The following is a 22,251-nucleotide window of genomic DNA, read 5'->3' as shown; positions in this document are numbered from 1 at the left end:
CTAAGAGCAGTCACTCTCCCACGGTTCGCACTCATCACCCTCCCTTCTCCAAAAGGTCGACGGTCATCCTCACTTGCCCACAGGCTTGACGATGACAGCTGGACATGCATTTCAAGCTCACTTCTGGAAAGGCCCCCTCACACTAATTTCTGGGCTCCTTGTGGCCTAGGAAACTCAATACCCCTTCCTAGTGCGGGTCCTGCAGGATCTACCCAATGATTCAGATGGCCAGCTTGATGGGGTCATTCTAGAGTCAAGAAACAGAATAAGGTTCATGGCCTGTGGGAAGTCTTGTGATGACCTTGAGGTTTTTTGGGGTTGGTTTGTTTCCTCTCAGGAGAACATCCAGCTGCAAGACCACCTAACTGGGAAGGCCTATCAATCACAAGACATTTGGGGAGAAAACTCATCTTTGTACCAATGACGCATTAGCCCCTAGTCCAGGGCTCTGTATAGGGTGGAGTATGGGTTTATCTACATTTTTCTTTTTAAGCTGAAAGCTTCTTTTGCCACAATATCCTGTTACCTCCTGCCCGGTGTGGTCATTTTTAGGACTAGAAGACACTACCCAAAGTTAATGTCAGTACAGAAACCTGATAACTTGGCTTAGAACAAGGGTTACTTTATTGAGTTGTTGCTCCTAAAGCAGGTGACATGTAAAGAGTAAGACACAGGGTATGTGAACAGTGTTCACGTTCTTGACCTTCCATTGCTGAAAGAAGGGTTGTTTCTTCAGCAGACTTGCCTCTTGCAGGTCACACACACAGCTCTGGAAATTGGCATTTCACTGCCACAAACAGACGTAAAAACCCACCTCCACACATGTACCAGGACTATACAGACTGAGATGGAGCAAATCAACCTAGTTCTAGGGGGTTGGTAGGAAGGCCGCTCTTAACAGAAATGTACGATTACAATACAGAAGAGTTCAAACATTTCTTTTTTACTGAATATGGCCTACGGTAGAGATCTAAAGGAAAACAACCCTTTACTACCACTGAAACAAACACACACTGCAGTACTTAGTAATTTATAGAACTAAAGTTAAGATGAACATTGTCCCGGAGTCAAGGGGGCTGAAATAGACTCAAGTTGACTTGGTTTCCATCAAGAAGATGCTCTTCACAGAAAAACAGACTCTACCTTTTACTTGGATTTCACAACTCCCCGTTCAGAAATGAACACATTAGGTAGGTTTTTCTTGGATCTGTTTAGGCATTTTAAACAGCTGCTTGATACTGCATGGAATTATAAAGCTATGTATAATGCAGAAATCATTCCAGAACATATGTGCTTCCTTTTTTTTTTTTTTTTTAAAACAATGAAGGTTATTTTTGAGGACAAAGATCTGTTTTCAAACAAATGTGGCCATTAACTGTGGCACGCCAGAAAACATATGGCATGTTGAGTTTCTGCAGAATCATTCCCAAAGAAAGTGACTCAGTTCCCGTGAGGAATCAAGACACGGTCAGTTCAGGAGGAAAGTCCACGAGGAAGGGGAGCGAGGAGCCCTGCAAGGCCAGCTGAAGTTCTACGGATACCTCGGAGCGCTTGCGATTTCAACACGGGACCAGGAGTCTGAATCTCGGTTCACGTCACATTAGCAAAGAGCTTCTGAGAGTCCTAAGTAGTCCTTGTAAGGGCTCTTCGCCTGGTTTGCACCTTCCCCTTCCAGCTAGCGTCTGCAAAAACAGTCACTGCCCATCCTACCTCCTTGTCCTCTGAGGTTACAGAGCTCGGCGGAGACACAAAATTTCAGAAACTCAAACCACCTCCCCCCCAGACTATTTTACATATTTAATAGAACCAACGGCTCTCCCCTCTTTGTTTTTCTCTACGTGTTTTCCCTTCTTGGCAGCAGATCCATACAAAGTGAAAAAACCACAAAAACATCACCTTGGGAGACAAGAGACGACGAAGACAGCTCTGAGCACGTGACGAGCGTCTCGGCCTTGACCGACACAGGGGCAGTTAAGACTCTGGAGTGAGAGGCGCGCTGCCCCTGCGGCCGCTGCTGCACACACTGTGTTTAGACATTGAACAAGTGCAAAAAGAACGCTGCTCAGTTTCGTTTGTGTAGCCCGGCCGGCTGTGCAGCTCATGGTGTCGGAGGTGGTTTTGGAGACGGGCACGAGCTCTCGCTGTCGAAGCTGGCGGCTCGGCCCTGCCACTGCGGAGAGGAAAAGAGCCGCTTACCCACAGCCGAGGGAACGAACATCTCAACTTCTGCAACTCATCCGGCCCATGCACTGAATTCACCTTTTCCCGGCTTTTTGTAAGCTTTCTTGAATTTTGCTGTTAGCCATGCAAAAACAGAAGGAAAACAGCTTTCGAGCTTCTAGAAAAGATCTACTGCAGAGATAATGAAAGCTTTCTTTAGCACGTGGAGTGTGTGCGTGTGTGAGTTAATGAGATGCTACGGCTGGACCATTTCTGAGTGCTTCAGTCATTTCTCACACTGAAAATCGGATTTTGGTAGCAGCAAAAGAGGCCGTCTGCAGAGTATGCCCTTACTGCCAAGAGCCCGCAATCATGAATTATTAGCAATTTGTCTGGGAGCTGTTAGTACAGCTAAAACCCTGATACTGCTTCGGCGTTGGGCTCTCCTCTTCAGTCTTAGGGGGCCTCACTCCTGACTAGTGGAGAGGTGGGAGCAGATGGCAGCCCCTCCCCCCCTTCTGCTCCTCACTCTCCTGTCTCACAAGTTGGCCACCTCAGCCCAACTCTAACCCTCTGTAAAGACAGTGATGTAATGAGGCGTCATGGAGTGAGGGGAGGGCTGAGGATGGATATCCCACCCTTGGGTGATCACCCCCCTGCCTTTTATTTTTTGCTTTTTATGGCCGCACCCATGGCATATGGAGGTTCCCAGGCTAGGTGTCAAACCGGAGCTGCAGCTGCCGGCCTACACCACAGCCACAGCAATGCAGGATCTGAGCTATGTCTGAGACCTACACCACAGTTCATGGCAGCGCTGAGTCCTTAACCCACTGAGTGGAGCCAGGGATTGAAACTGAATCCTCATGGACCCTGGTTCTTAACCTGCTGAGCCACAATGGGAACTCCCAAACCCTTCTTTAAATTGAAAAGCCAGACAGAGCTGGCACAGTGTCTCCTGGGCAAGGGTCTGACCCCATGACTATTCTTGACCTGCCCCTGGGGGCAGAATAACTTCAAAGCTAGTGGGTGTCCACTGCCCACACCATCCTTTCTGTGGGCAGAGGAGACTCAGTACTCTCCTGGATGCCTGCAGGACTAGGCTCCAGGGAGAGAAGCTAGGTAGGTGGGTGAGATGGCTTTTCTGAACCTGAGGTGCAGTCCCTTCTGCTTCTCGTGGGTTTTTGGGGTCTCCATGGGGAGTGATGGGGCCGAGGAGAAGGGTACTACGCATTTGTGCCATTGGTGGGGGTGGGGTGGGGAAGGACACGCTCCTTCCCGCACCCCTAGCTCACAGCACAGCCCCTTCCAGACAGAGCCGAGCCACCTAAGGATCAGACTGTCCCATCCAGTATCTCCTGTGGGAACCCGCACTGCCGAGGAGGACCCAGACCTGCTGGTCGCCTACCAAGTTCCCAGATCTAAGGAAAGCCTCTGTTACCCTTCCTGGGGTTCGGTTCTCTCTGGTCCCCCCGGACTGGCCAACCTGCAGGTCTTTACAACTAAGCAAGGCTGGACAGGGAGGTCCTGATGCCCACCCTTATGGGATGAAGGCTGAGCAATCTTAGCATGAAGCGACTGGGAGGTGGCCTGGGGGAGCCTCCAGGCTAACTCTCTTGTTCTTGCAGTTAAGAAACCAAAGACACAGAGGAGTCAACGCACAGCTGGTTAAGAGCAGAGCTAGGAGCAGAAACCCGGTCTCCTAACTCCATACGCAGTGCTCTGTCCACTCCAACCTGCGGCCACCTTGGCACCTGGCCACACCAGGAGAAGGAGACACGATGGAATAAGAAACCTAACTTCTTTGGGTCCACACCAGGTACTTACTCCTAACTCCGGGTGGCAGTCTCTCTGCTTGCAGCATCCACGTGAATGAAATCACAACCGAGGGTTTCCCTGGTGAAATATTTCAGATAAATAAATGCCTGGTTGTTGCGCCCACCGTGACTTCTGCCTCAAGTGTTTCTTAACCAGAAGGTGACATAAGATGATTACTAATGCTCTCATTTCACAGACCTTCGTTTTAGAAGTTCTCCTTTTTCAGGACAACCTTTAACGTCAGTGAAAGGTACATTGTAATGACGGGCTTCTCCCCTGGGTAAGCATGCCACTTAAACAACCTGATTGATGGGCCAGTTCGGAGGAGAAAAAGCGAAATGGCCACACTGGGTACCTCTTTTTTTCTTTATATCAGAGCTCAAAGAGGAGTCACACGGAGCATAATTGTTGATGCAGGACAAATGAAGAAGGCACACTGGCTCCCCTGCCAGCCCCTGACTTTTCCTGGGAAGATACACAGAGGGAGGAGATGGGTTTGTGGACAATGAGAAGGTGAATGATTCCTGCAGGCTCTGGAATGGCAGGGGTTGGTCCCCAGCGCACCAAGGATGACGATTGTTCTAGGGCGGCTGTGTCCCAGTCAGATCTTGTATTGTTCTGAAATGGGTCACGTTCCAACAGAGCATCTAAAACCTCCGGCAGATGACCTGGATTTGGCCCTTATAAAACGCCTTAGAGAAGACGGCTGGTCAGCCTGGCCTCGGCGCGTGGTGACAGCCACGACACACAGGCCCTGGGCAGTGCTCAGAGGGGAGGGGGCCACAGCCACTGCCGGGGAAGGATGCTCGCTATGGCTTAATCAGTTTTTATTCATGGAAAAAAAAAAAAATCCCAGCAGGGAAAAATGCCTTTCCAGGTAATTTGTTTCCTCAACCTTATTTCAAAACCCCAAACAAGAGAGCAAGTGTGGTGCCCCCTGTTCTCGTTAATGAAACAGAAATGATCACAGCACTTGATGTTTCTCTGAGAGAGCTGCAATAGGAACACAGCGCTTCATAGATAGGATGCCATATATCTTCCCGGGGCTTCGAGAGGAAGATCTCTCTCTGTCTTATACAAATGGTAGAAAGAAGTACCAGGAGCTGGGTTCTTGCTGGGTTTCCAAAACAGGACCAAAAAGCTGGCGGGATGTGAGCACTAAGGACGGCTGAGATGGTACGTGTTCAAGGACAGAGTCCCACAAGAACACAAAGGGGGTTTACTTCCTATTAGCGCGGTGGGGTTTAGATGCATGTTTATAAAGGTACATAAACTGCGGGTGCTGAACGTGTAGGTACCCATTTGTAAAAATCTGCACGGATGGAATCCGAAGTGGCCAGGATGAGTGTCATTTCCGGCTCCTTCATACGGAGAACCATGATCAGCTGAGCAGAAAAGGGAAGGCTAGGGGGCCGGGGAGGGGCAGGCTCGGGACCTCCGTGTGCGAGGTCAGGCAAAAAGCAAACCCAAGAGGATATGAGTCAATTTATTCTCTTTTCGTTTTCCATATACTGTTACACTCCCTTTTCTGTCTCATCAAATATTCATTTTCAAGGGCTTGATTCTACTTTGTCTTTCTTTTGTAGTCTGGGCTACTGAGTTGGAGTTCTCAAAGAAACAGGACTTGGAATCAATTATGTGGCTTAATTAGGTTGTATTCATCATGGAGAGTGATCCTGGGGCCGAGGGCCAGGCCCTCCATGCTACGCCTGCCCCCCACTCCCAACTCCAGCCACTGCTGGCTGGTTAATCCAGTGTGAGTGGACAGACCAGCTGGGTAACAGTGATGGGTTATTGCAGCTTCAAGATTAGAAAGAAAGGCAATGCAAGACGTGGGCTCAGCTGCCACCCTTCGTCCAGCATTTAGGGTCAGAGTTTTAGAAACGCTGAGATGGGAGGACCCCACCCCGCATTTTGTCAACCAGGAAACTGAAGGCCTGGTGGGGCAGTGAGTTGCCTGAGGCCCTGCAGCCCATCAGAGGCCTCTTAGGGCCCATTCCTTGCCCCGCCCCTATGCTATCCTGAGCATTTTGGTAAACTTACTGTATTCTTCACTATCTCCAAAGGATTAAAAAAAAGGTTGCCTTGCCCCTTCCCTAGATTGTATCAGCCTGCAGTCAGGGGCTGAGTGCTGTCTCAAGGTCATCTAGACTTCTGTCTCAAGGTCATCTAGACTTCTGCCCAGTAGCTGCCTCCTGTGTACAAGGAGGCTGGTGGTGGGCGCCTCACCTACGCTCCACAGAGAGGGCCTTCTGGAAAAGAAGGAGGAGGGGCGCCCAGGAGCTGAGGGACTGGACTCACGCATTCGAGCTCCACAACCATGGGAAAATCAAGGCAACCACGGGACAGAAACGTGAGGCCTCAGATGGACAGCCACCTGGCGCGTGTGCCTTACTCCTCCGGGAGCTTCACACCACCCATGCCTACCTGGGAAGGCAAATCATGAGCCTGGCTCTCTGGAGGCCCCGGGTCCAGGGCCCTCAGCTCTGTCTCTCTGGCGAGACCTCACCCTGCTAGAAACAGGTGGAAGGAGGCTAGTCCACCCTGAGAAGGAAGGGGAGCTGGCAGGTCCTCTGGCCTGCTGTCCACACCTTTTCTGTGTCACGGGTTACTCTGTTTTTAATGCGACTCTGCTTTTAAGCCGACAGACCATGGGATGTCAGGGTTAGAGCTTCATTTTTTTATTAGCAGATTTTCCAATTTTGTACAACTCTCTAGACTTTCTGGCTTGAAGCCTATTCAACTGAGCGAGTGATCACCTGGCTTTGGAGGACCGGGATGGCGTGTGAGATACTCAACACGAGGTTAAAACTTGCCTGGCTACCCTGTGTCCCAGCCCACTTGAGAAAAAGCCGGTCGGGGAAGCACCAAGGTGCTGGATGGCGGGATCTTAGAGTGGTGGAGTTTGGTGGTGGTGGAGCAGATTCCAGTATCACTGGGACATTTTCTTTGCAGTGGAGAGAGAAGTAACTAGCTCAAGATTATACAGCAAGTGGAAAGGGCTGGGGTTGGAGCCAAGTCTCGGGACTCCCAGGCAGTGCTGTGTCCATTACGTCTCTGTTAGGACCCAGCCAGCAGGTGTGCCACCTTGAAGCCACACTCTCTCCTCCAGCCACATTCCCGAGAGCAGGATTTGCTCTCTGGCCAGCTCCGTCCACACAGTGGAAACCGCCACAGGACTGCCTAGCTAGAGCCTCAGGGAACTTACTGCTGTGACAGGGGTGGCCTTTCTTGCCAAGTTCTGACCTCACCCTCTTGGGGCTTCCTCCAAAAGGACTGACCTGGCCCTGGGCCTGGCATGGTCTGCTGCTGGAAGGCTTCACCAAGTTTTTATTTTCCGCTTAGAAGTCAGGGTCGCTTTCAATAGACTCAGCATCAGTGGCTGTCTGTCAGGCAGCTTCCCACCATCTTCGTCCACTTCCTTCCCACCTGTCACACCCTGCCTGAGAAGCGTGTGCCCCCCCTGCCCCCCACACCGCAAGGACCCATGAAGGCGAGGTCTCGCAGCAGCCGACTGCCATTCTCCAGCCCACGCTGCCATGCAGCAAACATGCCAAGGGCCAAGCGCAACCTCACCCACCTCTTTGAAGGATTTCTTTACCTCCACCAAGGAGTGCCAGTGTGCTATGGGCTTCCGAGGGTACGCCAGCATCTCGTTCCAGTGGTCCCTGCCCAGGCCTTCGGCGTTGATCCCCACACGACAGACTCCTATGATCTCATTGTGGCCCACTCTGAGGGAGAAACAGAGGGCCTGGTGTCGGAGACCAGACATGCGCTCCTAAAGGGAGGTCCCCGGGTCTGGGTCTCAGCCCCACACATCCAACTCAGAAAGCTGAGCTCTGCAAACAGATGCTTGGCCGGGCCTCAGGGTGCCAGCGGCAGTGAAACATGGCCCAGCCTCCTTGGGTGGACAGTGGACACAGACAGATGAGTGAAAGGTTCTCAACTTGTTTGGCATCTCAGGACAGGTGGGCAGATGGCCTGGCTTTGGGGAGTGGGAGAGTGTCAGTCTCTGCCTTTATTTGACTCAGCGAGCATTTGAGACACCAGCACTACTTGGAAATAAATCCGCCTGTTCTGAGTACCGTTCCTCCTCACCCAGCGGCTGTGATGTGAGCTATTCACTCAGAAAGAACATCAGTCATCACTCACATTTGCTCACCAGGCACCTACTATGCCCGAGAACTTGTGCCAACGATCTTAGATGAGCTTTTACTGCATGTTTGCTTCCTACCTCAGTGAAATGGCAACTGGAGAGAAGGAGTCACAGAGGCTGGAGTAGTTGGAAAACGTGTTTGAGTCGGCACAGGAGAGCAGACTTTGGAAAGTGGAAGAGAAGAAACATAGCCAAGGAAGGGGAAATCAGGTTGAATGGATATGCTGGGTCCAGATCTGGGGGGGGTCTTAAGAGGCAAGGGGAAGAGCTTGGACAACAGGAGCCATTGATGGTTCTTGAGAAGGGCCGGTCCAGGAGCAAAGTGATTGTTTAGGGAGGTGTGCCTTTAGGGTGCTGGCTGGGTTGAGGCAGGGGGTGAGGGAGGCAGGGCTCAGCTGGGAGGCCGCGCAGCCATCCCCCAGGGGGAGTGGTAGCAACAGCAGGAATGGAGAGGACAGAGGGATTCGAAAGGACAGATGCTAAGACTTGGTGCCAGATGGAGGAACGGGAATGATCAGGAGTGAATTCCGGGAAATTGATGGGTGGGGCAGCCCCTGACGGAAACGAGGCCTCTGGGGAAAAAAGCTTAAGCTTCTGCCTTGGAGGGAATCCAGGCTCTTCCTCAAACCCCTGTACCCTCCTGGGGTGCAGCCAGATTTGAGGCCAGTGAGTGCCTGTGCCGTGACCCACAAGGTCCAAGGTCAAGGAGCCCTACACTGCACTGGGGCGGGGGGGGGGGGCAGAAAACGTGGCCCTCTGGGGCCTGTACCTACCGATCATAATCCATAACCGAGATGAGCAGGCTGACTTGATCCATATTCTCGGGCGGAATGTCAAAGATTATGGCCTCGTTGTAGACGGGGTTGAGGGTGTTCTTCTTGATGGTGGTTTTCTTTTTCTTCAGTCTCCGCCCGTCACAAAGCAGGGACACCTTGACGTATGGATCTGTGCCGATGGGAGCAGCGGGCAGGGAGGGGAGCGTGTTAAACGGATGTCGTCAAACGGCATGTGCGGCGGGGGATGGGAGCCCCAGGCCTGCTGTTGTCCTCAGATGCTGTCCGTGGGTTGTTAAAATAATTCAACCACCTTGTATTTATGTAGCACACCTGTCTCTGAGGACGCCCTGTGCTTAATAAGCACAGAGTCTTTAGTGACCTCAGGCTTCTGGAGAGAGTGCTTAATGGACTTTCACTAATGGGAAAGCTGGCCCCAAATCAGACAGGACACCTGCCCGTGGGCATGCAGTTCATGGCCCTAAACCAGCTCTCTGTTCTTTTCACCTACTTGGAGCCTTTCTCAGGGGACCTGTCAGCATTATTAACCAAAGGATAAAGTGGGTAAAAACAATCGGTGACACCCAAGGAGTAGCAGCAGCGTGACAGAGTGAGTGAACAGCAACATTCCTGATGCTTGTTGTGTCCTTCCCACCTGACAGTAGGGTTACGGGTCCCTTTGTCCCAGGAAGCTCACTTCCCCCTGGCATCAGGGAGAGGAGCAGTGGCCCTGAAGCTGTTTCCTGCCCACTTCAGGGCAGTGGAGGAGGAGGGGCTGTGGCCGGGGGAGTGAGGGAGGCAGCCTCCTGGGACTCAGGGTGGCCGGCTGACATTTCATTTCTCAGCAGGATCTCGGACTTGCTCCAGCCCCCTAGGAGATGTCTTTTTACTGAGTTTCCACGTGCCTCCGATCTCTGTCTCTTCTTTCATTTTCTGAATGGGTATTTCATGGTCAGCTTCCTACCCTGAAATTTTCTACTCATCCAAGTAAAGTGACACCTATTGTATCTCCTCGTGCAGGTGTCTCGGCCACCGTCGTAATTGTTATTTATGCTGCACAGCTCAAGAAATGGGAGGGCGATGCACGGGTAATAACAGCCTTTGAGACGCTGATGTGCTGAGATACCTTCTTGCCCAGGAGCCAGGGCTCATGTGAATCTGCCAGGAGGTGCGGGCCAAGCAGCTGCTCCCCCGCTCCTTGACTCACAGGCATATGGCTCTACCTCTGGGGCACCTGAGTACCCCCGAGGCCTTCTTGCCCCAGGGGGCATCGTTCACGTGGCAGATGAGGCGCACAGCTTTGGGGAAGCTACAGAGAAGTGCGACAACTGATCAGAAGCCCAAGCCTTAGACGCCCACAGGAGCCGCCGTCTAAGCAATGTGACAGCAGCAGCTGTGCCTCAGCCGTGGGGGCACCTGGGTTTGTGGGGGACCTGGGGAGACCAGGAGGCGCTTAATCACCCTGCCATCTCTGACCAAACCTTTGCAAGTGCTCTGTCTCAAGGGGATCGGTAAAGAGTAAGGAGGAGTTCCTGGAGCTGTTGAGAGACAGCTTTCTGGTTTCCACTCCATGCTCTATGGATACGCCCTGGACAAGTGTTCAGGTCCTAGGGGACAGGTGGGAAAGCCACCTCTGAGACCTGCATGAGCCAGGCAACCTCTGCACTCCGCGGGGGTGAATGTGGCCTTGGAAAGTGTCTCTGGGCTTGTGGCTGCCCTGGCGCTGTCTCCTTGCCTGCATGCCTGTTTCCATCCCCACAGCGGAGCAAACATGCCCATCGCCAGGCTTGGAAAGATGTGACAGACCACCTGTCCCATGGGCCACTAGGCAAATGTCTGGTTACTAACTGGGAGAATCTCAGCTTCCTTCCCCAACCCTCTTCATCCCCACCAGGCATATCCAGTTTATACCATTCAGGGGCTGTTGCCCATGACGGAACCAGCAATCTCACCCTCGTCCAAAGAGCTAAGCAGAGAGATGACTGTTTCCTAGGGTTTTTGCTCTGGAGCAAAAGCTTGTGCTTCTAGGGGGACGCTGACCCCGGACAACCTTTGGGGTCCTTTCATCTCTATCGGCCTGTGCTATTTTATGTGGTGAGAGAGGGGCGCAAAGACCAGTAGTGCGTTTCAGCCTCCTTGTCATGAAGCCTCATAATTCAGCATTTGGTATGTGCCAGGCACTGTGCTAAGAAATTTACATATATCGTGTCCGTTATTTATTATTTATTTATTTATTTATGTCTTTTTTTGGCTGCCCTGCAGCATATGGAGTTCCTGGGCCACGGATCACATCCACACACACTTGTTGTGACCTATGCCACAGCTACAGCAACGCTGGCTCCTTTAACCCACTGTGCTGGGCTGGGGGTCGACTCTGTGTGCTTGCGATACAGAGACGCTGCCAGTCTCCTCGTGTGACAGCAGAAACTCCACACATACCATGTCATTTAAACATCACATCAACTCTATATTTATCATCATCTCTCTTTTATAGATAGGGGAATGGAAGTTTGAGAGATTAAGAAACCTGCCTAAGATTTGAAGTTAGGCCTGACTCCAAAGTTTACATTTGTAATCCCTGGACAGAGAGCAGTATAGACCAGGGGTGGCAGAGATGGGCAGGCTTACCGACTTACCACCCCTTTGGGGCGTACTCATCCTTATTATTATTTTGTATTATTTTTATTGCCATAGTTTTAGTGGATAGGCTTAGAGAATTGATTCATGACTGGACTGGATCAAGGAGAATAGGAAGATGCTGGGTTTTAGAGGTCAGTGTCATATACATCAAGAACAGGCAATTAATGAGCTCCATGCGCTCCTTCGTTTAGTCTAACATCAAAGCGGTCTGAGCTGAAGGCAACCTCAGCCTTATCCTCTGAAACAGGAGATCTGGTGTGAGAGGCCCCTGGCATGTGCGTCCCCACAGCATCACCCTCTGACAAGGTTCCTTACGCTGTAAGTTTGTTCGTTCATTCATTCATCATTTATTCATCATTCAGTACATATTTATCCAGTGCTTATTATGTTCCATGCACTGTTTCATACGTTTGCTTCTATCAGTGAACAAAATAGATAGACAGCCCTGACAAAAACAGGACCCCGGGATTTTCAGAATGCAGCCGAGATTGAATACCAGATTCCAAAGTCAGGTAGAAAAGAGGGGCGATCTTGAGAGGGAGGTTAGAACTTCGCAGGAGAAAAATCTCTTGCCCCCCAACCCTCTGACGTGGAACAGCCTTTAAGATTACCTTGGTGGCTTTGCCGTAAGCTTTCTCTCTAGCCCATCAATTTAATTACACCAGAGAAGATAGTGTGGGGACTGGGGCAGCAAAATCCTATTTCCTTCAGCAGTCTTGAGAGTCCTCAGTGAATTTCCATCCCTGCACATACTTATTTTGATATTAAAATGAAATCTACATTGGCTGTATATTTAGAGGAGGCCCTGCTTCCTGCTGCCTCAGAGGTTTGCACAGTGTCAGGAGAGGTGGTTTGAGCTCCTCGCCACGACCTGGTGTGTGGTGGCAGCTTCAGTGGAAGGAGACGTGCCAGGGCAGGCACTGTCTGGGGCAGCTTTTGGCCTGAAAGACCTGAGTGTTGCAGAGACGCGGTGGGGGCTGGGAGCAGAGGCTCTGAGGGACTCAGAGCCGCAGCAAACACACCTTCCTTCAGCGTTTCTTGACTACCCTTCCCCGAAACCTCATTTTTCAAGGCCTCATGTCTCATCTCCTTCCAGCTGCGCCAGGTTGGGCCTGGGCCCAGATGTTTTCCAGCTGGACCGTCCCCGCTTCCTGGCCACTCTGATTATACTAAGGAGTTTTCCAGGAAATAATGAATGATTCAAAGGAAAAATCTTCCATATACTCTCCGCCAAGTTCAGAGGCACCTCTGGAGTGGATTTACATTGGTGATTGGAATCTTCAAAAGAGCCCCTTGGGTAGGGGTCAAAGAAAATAAACCCAGCCTTTCCCTGCATTTGCTGCTCTGAGTGCAGCCCGGCGTACGTGCCTGCTCTTTGAGGCACTCCAGCCCATTTCACTTCCTGGGCTAATGTGAGCTGACACAGGGATGGAGGCGCCAGGGACTCCTCTGTTACATCAGAACTCAGAAACCTTCTCTGACAACGACCTGCAGCATCGTGCAAAAGGATTAAGCCTGTGACACCACATCCAGCCTGCAGGCTCCGAGCTGCATTTAAACAAGCACCTCCTCGGTTGCTAGAACAGGACTTGCTTACTCCTGCTGTACCCAGCAGCTCTCCTGGTGCTGACACGGAGGCCCAGGGCCCTGCAGGAAAACCTCAAATACAAATGCGCTTTGCTTGTCATTGGCTCTGTTCCTTTGACTCAGTCTGCAGGGCTGCCGCAGGGCTGCGTGGACCTACAGACACTTGGACACTCAAACTTGACATAACCCTTGGCAGTCCCGAGACCTCACACAAACTAGAAAGATTTTTCCTTATTTTTTTCTATTTATTTACTTCTTCTCTCCATCATCAAAGAGAAAGAATGATAGTAATAGCTGATACCTACTGAGTGCTCATTATGTGTCTGACACATTTCTAAGCATTTACATGTTTATCCTTAAAGCAACCTGCATAAATTTTTTTCTTTTTTTTTTTTTTTTTCTTTTTCGTGGTTCTTTTTCATTTTTTTTTTTCTTTTTTTTTGGTCAGGAAACCAAAGCATCCCACAGCAAAGTGGCAGAACTGGCCTTCACAGCCAGGCCGTTTGCCTCCAGGGCTGTGCTCCTATCTAAGAGTACTGACGATTCTTCCCCCTTCTCTCTCAGCATCTCTCCAAATCTAAACATCTGGGTTGCCGAGAGGCCACGGGGCAGGCCCTCGGGGAGGAAAGGTACCTGAGTAGCCCGTGATGTCCATCGCCTTGAGGTTCCGACACTTGATCACCGTGAGGGTGAGCCTGCCTGCTGTGGGCAGGTAGCAGAGGGAGAACATGATCTCCCCCAGATCCACACTTTCCTGCAAAGAAGCAGACAAGAGAGCAGGTGAGGGGCACGCAGCACCCGTGGGGGCCCAGGGGAAGGCTCTCCGAGGCAGAGCACCGTGTCTTTAAGACCCGAGGGTCTGGCCTCCATGCTGGGAGTCCCAGGGTCTGTAAGGCAATGATAGCAATATTGGTTCTTCAGTAGAATTCGGCCCCTTCAATATGCCTTCTCAGCTCTGATCAGACTCGGGTCCAGGTCCTCCCCCTCTTGCTTTGGCCTCACCTGCCCTACCTCTGCCCCGTGGCTGCAGCCTCCAGATCACCAGGCCTTCTGGGGCTCACCACATTCTCCAGCTCACCCTTCTCGGTCACTGGTCCCTTTGAGTCCCTGCACTGCCTGGCTTGGTCAGTGTCCCTTACAAGATGCACTCCAGCCATCAGGATCCCCTCTCCCTGCAGATCTGCTGCTAGCCCTCAGCTCAGTCATTCTTTGTGAGTCCCTCTGCCTTGGCAGTTTTCTTGCCTCTCCCGAAACTCACTTGGTACTTGGGACTGGCCCAGGACCTGCTGCTGACCAAGGAGACGTCCACTCGCCATTCCATGTTTGGGCCAGGCCTTGGATCCACTTTGTCCTTAAATGTGGTCATCCTTCAAAAATGAACCCAGCTCGGAGCACACACTCTGCTGCCTCTCCTGCCCCCAGAAGCACCATGACCGGGGATCCCAGTACCAGCAAGCTTCTGAGCAGCAGGAACTAGGAAACTTCAGAGATGGGAAGCACGTCTGGCTGTTGAATTAAACAGCACCCTGCTGGAATGCCTCGGCGTCCTGCTCCCCACCTGATAGAGGAGGGTGCTGTCCCTGCCAACCCCCTGCCTCAGGCTCTGAGGCTGACATGGGGCTCCAAGCCATGGAGATGTTTCCTCCCTTAAAGCCCGCAGACCTGGAGTGGGAGAGGAGGAAGACAGGGTTTGGGGTAGCTTGCTCTGATTTCACATGAGGACTCCCATTGGTTCATTCATTCTTTCAATCTACAAATATTAATTGAGCACCCGCCATGTGCTAGGTGGTGCTCAGGCTGCTGGAGATACAGAAAAGAACAACACAGACAAAAATTGCTGCCTTCACGGAGCTTACATTTTATACTAGGGCAAAAGACAAGAAGGTAAATATGGTGGTAAAAAGGGCCAAGGAGAAAAAAGTAAGGCGGGGAAAGAGGCCGTGGAATGCTCATGGGCTGTAGTTGTTGAAATTTTAGACAGGTTGGCTGGGGAGGCCTTCCTGAAGAGGTGATTCTGAGAAAGAGAGCGGTCAAGGGTGACTCCAAGGTTTTTGTTGCTGCTTCTTCCAAAGAACGACCCTTGAGTGGGAACTCAGAGAGACAACTGATGCTTGGCCCTACCGGAAATAATCCCCCACCCCTTCCAGAGCATGTGGTCCCAATGCTCTCCTGTAGGTGGCACTCACACCCACTCTTTCCCTAGCCCCAGTCCTTTTTTTCACCCCTTCCCCAATCAAATGCCCTCAGCAGCAGGTGAATCCCCCCAGCTCCCTAGGGAGTGGGGTGGAGGGGGTGGGGGAAGGGGGTGGAGTTTGGCTGGGGCAGAGATGGACACACGGTAGAGAGATCCACCACGCCCCCACCCCAGCACACAGAGCCGAGACCAACACCTGTGGGCTCCTGTGCCCTGGAAAGCTCTTCTGTGGCACGCATTCCCACCTTTGGGGCTCATAGCATCTCTGCAAGGCAGGGGGTATTATCATGATACCCTCCAGCTCACAGAAAAACCGAGTATTTAAACTCAAGTGTAAAGTCCTTCCCAGGCTCCCACGGTGAGGGGTTGGGGTGGAGGACACAGCTGGACTCCGACCCTTAGGAGAGCAGCGCCCTCCCAGCTCACCTGGGGAGCATCTCAGGGTAACCCTGGCCCCTGTAGACCTTCGACCACAACCCTACCTGTTCTTCTGTTTGTATCTACTGAGGACCTGCTCGGGGCACCATGTTTTGTGTGGCGTGTGCTGTCCCCTTCAACGCGCACGAGCCTAGTGGGGTGTAACCAGTTAAAAGAAGGCACCAGGATCCCCATCTCCCTCCGATGCATCTCCTGTCTCCCAAGTCCCCTTGTCCCGGGAGGGAGACATAGGGGTGGCCTGTGACCGGTGGTGTGGGAGCCTGACTGTCCCCTCTGCGGCAGGAGTTGGGTCCGCAGTGCACCTGGCTAAGGCACCGAGCTTCAAGGAGGCCCCCCCCCCCCCGCTCCCTTTATTTCCTTATAACCCTCCAAGGTTCAATCCTGCCCAGAGTTAGGGGAACCCTTTCAGACACACTGACAGGTGTAAGAACAAAGGTTATTGCATGTGTACCATGTGCCAAGTTCTTTGCTAAATTATCCCCCTGAGTCTCCCCACAGCCTGTGAGGTAGGCGCTCTTAATAACCCATCGCACACAAGAGCAGATGACTGTTCCCTGAAGTTAGGCAACTTGCCCGAGCTTCCACGACTAGCAAGACTTTCAGAGACCAGCTCTGCTGCTCGAACGCTCGTGGTGACTTCTCCTGGTTTGGCTCCTGGGATCAAGGCCTATCTTCCTAGCTTGCTTTCAGGACCCTCGGCAGTTGGGTTCCTTCTTCCCTCCTCACCCAGTTCTCTCTCTCTCTCCCTCTGCACCAACCCTCTCTTCCACATGGCCGGTGTATCTTTGGTCTCCTTGGCCAGAATGTCTCCTCCTCTTCTCTGTGCTCGGACAATCCCCTGCCTCTTGGAGGGCAGGGATCCTCCCCGAGGCTCGTCCCACACAGAGCCCGTCTCCCCTGCATCCCTGCAGCACTTTCTGGCCCTGAGCTGCTCACCGGTGTTTTTGAGTCCTTGCTTTGCCAGAGCGGGGCCCTCCCATAGCGTCCAGGGACTGGAGGCCCCTTGGGGCAGGGGCTTCACTTCCTGCCTGCTGTGCTTCAGAGGCGACCGGTAGCACAGGAGGAGCTACCAGATGCCTGAAACAGATGGTAACATTTTAGCCGGAAGAGCCCTCGAAGGAATGGTTCTCAACATCAGTGTTACAATCAAGTTAGCGCCCTGGGAAGGAATTTGGAAGCTCCTAGGGCCCCCCTGAGAGAGGGTGAACCAAAGAGGGTCACTCTTCCCCCCCGCCCCCTGGGCCACCTGACAGATGCACAGTGGAGGCTTCAAGGGCATCCCATCTTAGGGAGTCTAAGTTGATTTGTGAACTTGAGAGACGCGCCTGGGAATGTGGGAGATCCTTCAGGGGTCATGGAACCACCTGCAGCTCTCAAGGATGGCTCCCTCCAGGGGGAGCGCTGACCCAACAGGGCCCCCTCTTTTCTGCAGGGGTGCCCTTTCCCTACAGAACTGGAGCAGCTGGAAGCTGAGTCCGCAGTCTGGTTTGGAACTCCCAACCCCCAGCCTGGTCTCTGCATCCAACAGTGAGCTCCACCCTCCATCACTGGGCCCAGACAGGCAAAGACAGCAGGCCAAACCCCCACTATGACCTGGAGGCGGAGAGGAAAGAGGGGCCAGGGGACCCAAAGGCTGGCCCCGGACCGTCCCAGTGATCAGGCCTCACTGGGCCTGACAGCAGGCTGGCTGCTCATGGCTGAGTGGATCAAGGGGATGTTAATTCCCCTGCACACACAGGCAGCAGAGGACTGGATTATTTGATAAAGGAAGATAAATAGGTTACTTTTCAGTAAATAGAGAGGTGGGGCTAAGCAAACAGAGCCAGCATCTCCTGGAAGCCACTTTCCTCTCTGGAAAGCCGGGCCCAGCTCAGCCCCATGGGTGGCCTTGCCAGGTCCTCTCGGCGCCACCCCCTTTCTCAGGAGGTTTCAGCCCAAGATCCTGTGCATCTTGCCAGCCTTTTTAATCTTCATTAGAGATGCCTGAGACGTTGGCTTTAATAAAACCAGGGGTGACTGGGGGCTGCAGGATAGCCGGCGTGTTATTGCTCTCATCTTCCCCCTCTGTCAGGGAAGCTGCCGTAGGGCCCCTGACTGGTAATGAGCTCCCTGGTGCTGGAGTGGTCCCTGCTGTCCAGAAAGCTGCAGAATCCAACTTGGCCCTCTCAGCCGCCCTTCCGGGGGCTGACAGGGTGGATCTGAGCCCAGGAGCAGCTGGTAGAAGTCTTGACTAGTGCTTGGAGCAGGTGGGCCTGCAGCTAGGATGTTAGCTTCTGGAGAAGTCTGTCTTTTAAGTACATGCAGCTTGTCCACCTACATTGCTGGCCATTACAGTAGTGCTGTCCCCTGGCTGCAGTGCCAGGGCGTCTGGTCAGTAAGGTTTGTAAAGACCCGTCCATTGCACAGCGTTGCCCTCGCTGGTTCCCCAGCAGCCCATCTGCAACAGCTCATTAAAGCTCTTCTCTCTCCTTGATGCACTCACACAGCCCTCGGCCTGGAAAAACATTCCTCTCCATGGCGGCACAGGAAAGAGCAGTGAAACACAAGTCAGGAGACTTGGGCTTCACCACTAACCAGCCAAGGGACGTCGGGCTCGTCATCTCACATCTCTGGGCTTCGGTCCGTAAAATGAGGGCATTGCACTAGATGTAGTAGCCTTAAGGTCCCCGCCAGCCGTAAAAACCAATCCTCATTCAATCTGGAAAACCTATCGTCAGCTATCGCCGATGGTGATGGCTCAAGGAGGCCTCACTAGAGTCTGTCATCCACCTCAGAATCTAGCAAGGCTGTTTTTTTGGTTTTTTTGTTTTCATTTTTAGACGCCACATGGCATATGGAGCTCCTGGGCTGGGGATCAGATCCTAGCCCCAGTTGTGACCTAAGCCACAGCTATGGCAATGCTGGATCCTTAACCCACTGTGTCGGGCCGGGGAGAGAACCTGCGTCCCAGGGCTCCCAAGATGCCGCCAACCCAGTGGAACCACAGCGGGAACTTGTAGCCACTCTTGTTTTGAAACCCCGATGCTCTCGTGCCTTCAGTTCCCACTCCCCCCCTCCCCCGCCCCCGTGCAGCGTCCTTCTCCAGGGCCAGCGTTCTTCCTCCTCAGGAGGCGGTGAGTGGCGTCAGCGCCTCCGCGTCGTCTTGGGAATCCAGGCTGAGCCAAGCAAGAACGAAGCTTCCCCATCTCTTAGAAAACACTTCTAGTCTCTTCATCATTAAGTGGCTTGTCTGAATCGCTCATCATCAGCAGAGAAGCATCCACTACACTTTCAGGAAAGCCACAGGAGACCTAGAAGGATCTCTGAAGCACTGGGCAGGAAGTACTGTTAAGTTACCCTAGGGCTGGGGGGCTGGAAGCGAGGTGGGGTGGAAGCCAATTTGGCTCCAGCCTGGGGCTTGGAATTGGGGGGTGCAGATGAGTCAGCGCAGAGGCTGGACGCCCGGCCTGGGCCGACCTCCCTGATACCTGCCCCCACAGCACCACAGACATCTCCGGAGCCCACGCCTCGAGCAGAACTTTTTTGTCGATTGTGGGGAGTCTGTGAGGAATGCTGTGTTCTCATTAGAAAGTGGGCTCTTTGGGGACAGGGATGGGGTCTGGTTTTACTCATCATTGTGCTCCCCGCCCCATGTCTAGCCCAGGGCCTGATGCACAGTGAGTGCTCAGGAGATACTGGCTGACGGAGGAACAGCTGAGCCTATGGATTTGGAGTCTGGCAGCTCTGGGTCCAGCTCTGACGTTTCTGAGGAGGGTGACTTACTTTAATCCCTTCATCGTCGTGGTTTTCTAATCTGTGAAATGGGGCTAATAATAGTACCTACCTCTTAGGGTTGTTAGGTAAAGATTAAATGAAATCGTTTTGTGCAAAGTGCTTAGCACAGTGCCTGGCCCAGGGCAGGTGCTCAGGAAGCATTGGCTGCTATTATCATTGTTACTACTGTAAGGACTGCTGTTCTCACGAGCTCACAGTCTTGGGTCAGGGGCAGGGGATCGGCAGTGGTGTCTGGTTTGATCAGTGCTGGAAGGGAGGTGTGGACAAGGTGTGGGAGGTGGAGGAGGGAGGAGGAAACGCTGCCAGGGGTGTCAGGGCAGGCTTCCCAGAGGGGTGATATTCCATAGGCTCTGGCCAGGGGAGCAGAAGGGGTTTTACAACAGAGGAAACAGGCAGCGGGGCTTAAAGACGCGTAGGGAAGGCGCAGAAGTTCCATGTGGCTAGAGGGCTACACAGAGGTGGGGCCTCGAGCAGCCCAGAGAATTTGCCCTTGACCCCGCAGGTGATGGAGACATCTTGACATTCGCTCCTCCGCCCCCGGTTTCCCACTCGGTCCACAGCGCCCCCCTCCGCCCAGACACCCACGCCCGAGACCATCTTCACGTGTGTGTCATTCATTCATTGCCCGCCTACTAAATGTTCCGGAGTAGGGGGACACGGAGTGGCGAGACGGAGTCCTAGCCCGCCCCTGGAGCTTGTACAAGAATAAAGGAAGCAAGAGAGTGTCTGAGGGCGCCCAGGGAGCCAGGGATGTGAGGGAGGGTGATGAGTGGGGGCGAGGCGGGGGGCAGTTTAGAAGGTCGGTCAGACCTGGGAGAGGGAAGTGACCTTCAGGGAGCCAGGGGACCGCAGGGAGTGCCGGGGCTGGCAGGCGGGGTGGGGATGCGTGGAGGGGAGGGCTGCCCGGCAGGGAGAGCGGGGAGAGCGGCAGGCCAGGGCTCAGAGGCCCTGGGGGACATTTGGATTTTCTTCCCTGTGAAACGCAGGACCTGGGGAGGCTTGCAGAGAATGGATGGGGGTGGGGGAGGTGGAGTGGAAGCCAGACGGTTCCTCGCCCTCCTATAGCCCAGCCACACGCTCTGCTGGCTCAGAGTCCCCAGACTCTCCCCCCCCCCAGCCCCCACCTCAGCTCCGACGGCAGCACCTCTCCCCTGACCTCCCACTTTCTAACTCCCTCCTCCTACCCCTCCGATCTGTCCTCTGTGCCATGAACGGGGAGGGGGTGGCTTGTTCTCCTGCTCAAAACCCTTCACTGGCTCCCCATTCCAAACTTGTTTTGTGGTTGGAAAACTCTTCACATGAAATATTGCTAGAAATCCAAATATATACCCAAATGGATGACAAGTGGCTTAGAGACCAGGTACCCAGTGCTCCTGCTTCAGCCCCTCAGCCCACCTCCTTGGAGCTTCTAGGAGTCGGCTTGAAAATCACTTAGCCCAGCATCAAGTGGCATTCCGGTTTCCTCATGATTTGGCCCTTGTCTTTCTCACCAACCATTCTGGTCCGAGTGCCCTGTTATGGGCCATCCTGTCCCAAGTGCGCATGTGTATTAAGCCATATAATCTTCACAACAGCCTTATGAGATGGGTGCTGGGATTATTTCCATCTTCTACGTGGGGCCCCTGACATACAGAAGGGCGTGCCACTGGCCCAGCACACAGCCAGTACCTGGCAGGGTGGGGATGGGACCCACAGGGCCAGGCTCGAGAGCCTGCACTTTCAGCCACTACACCCTCCTCTGCCAGCCCCTCTCCCCCAGCCCTCTGGGTTCATCTGCACCTTTGTGCCTTCGCCCTGTTCCTTCCACTGCTTGAAGTGACCTCTCCCTCCCTCTGACTGTCCCAGAGCACACTCGTCTTTCCAGGCCAGCTGTCCCATTCCCTCCTCTTGGGCCACCTGCCCTCACTTCTCTGGTCTGACTTGGTTGTCTCCCATGGCCCCCGGGTCTAACGGCCTGGCGACAGGTGTTACAGACTCCTCGAAGCAAGGCAAGGCACATCTTGCTTCAGACAAAATCAGTAGGATCTGGTGACCCAATGGCTGCGGGGGCTGCGGTGGAGGAGAGCAGAGACTGACACCCTGCCCGCCCCGCGCCCCCGTGCCTGGCTCAACTCTCTGCTGGGAAAGGAGAGCTGACGGGTGGGTGCTTCTCCCCCGGGGGTGCCAGGAGGGAGCTCCTGCTGTGAGCACGGGGCTGGCGCTGGCATAGGCTGTTCCCTGCTCCTCTGGGGCCTGGGCTTGCCGGGCTTGGGGAGAATGCCTGCTGGGGGTGGCCGGGGTGGAAGGGCGGGCTCTGTCTGCTGTGCTGCTCAGGCTCCCTGCTGGGAGCTGGGGCAGCTTCTATTTGTTCTGACTTCCACGCCTGCTTTTTCTCTCAAGTGCTTTCTGCCCCAAAGGATTTGCAGCATTATGAATAAATGATCCAGCAGAATGGAGGCGCCTTAAACGAGCTCCATACACTCTTGCTGCGGCCTGTGGCGTGGACACTGAGAGCCCGGGGCGGGCCAGTGGAAAAGAGGAGACCCTCCAGCTTGTGGGAATCGGGGAGGGTGCGGGAGGAGGTGGGTGAGGCCTTGCGGTGGGTTTGGTCTGGTGTGGAGGGGGCGGGTGGGACCCCTTGAGAGACTACAGTATGTCAGTGGGAGGCAAATGTTTCTCTATCTGAGCATCTTCAGGGAAACAGATGGTTTTATTTAGGAAACTTTTTCACAGCT

The 22,251-nt window shown here is 53.3% G+C and overlaps 1 protein-coding gene across 8 annotated transcripts in view; it reads right to left on the bottom strand.

The window, feature by feature from the left end:
• The window catches only part of SYT6 (synaptotagmin 6), a 64,855-nt gene continuing 43,205 nt past the window's right edge, over positions 602-22,251 (bottom strand). For 3 of the 8 annotated variants that reach the window (XM_021090020.1, XM_021090021.1, XM_013988120.2), the window contains 4 exons: positions 13,765-13,885; positions 8,905-9,076; positions 7,556-7,706; positions 602-2,170 (listed from right to left, as the gene is read on the bottom strand). In XM_021090020.1, the coding sequence (XP_020945679.1) occupies positions 2,099-2,170; positions 7,556-7,706; positions 8,905-9,076; positions 13,765-13,885 (516 nt within the window). In that variant the 3' untranslated portion in view covers positions 602-2,098. Of the gene's footprint in view, positions 2,171-3,984; positions 4,054-7,555; positions 7,707-8,904; positions 9,077-13,764; positions 13,886-22,251 lie in introns of those variants that run through there. The other 5 variants (XR_002343499.1, XR_002343497.1, XR_002343498.1 and 2 more) reach the window with 4 other exon arrangements.

Source organism: Sus scrofa, chromosome 4 (genome assembly GCF_000003025.6).
Source record: "Sus scrofa isolate TJ Tabasco breed Duroc chromosome 4, Sscrofa11.1, whole genome shotgun sequence".
Taxonomy (NCBI): domain Eukaryota; kingdom Metazoa; phylum Chordata; class Mammalia; order Artiodactyla; family Suidae; genus Sus; species Sus scrofa.
Note: the sequence above shows the minus strand (reverse complement) of the source record. Positions and strands in the feature narration are given on the sequence as shown.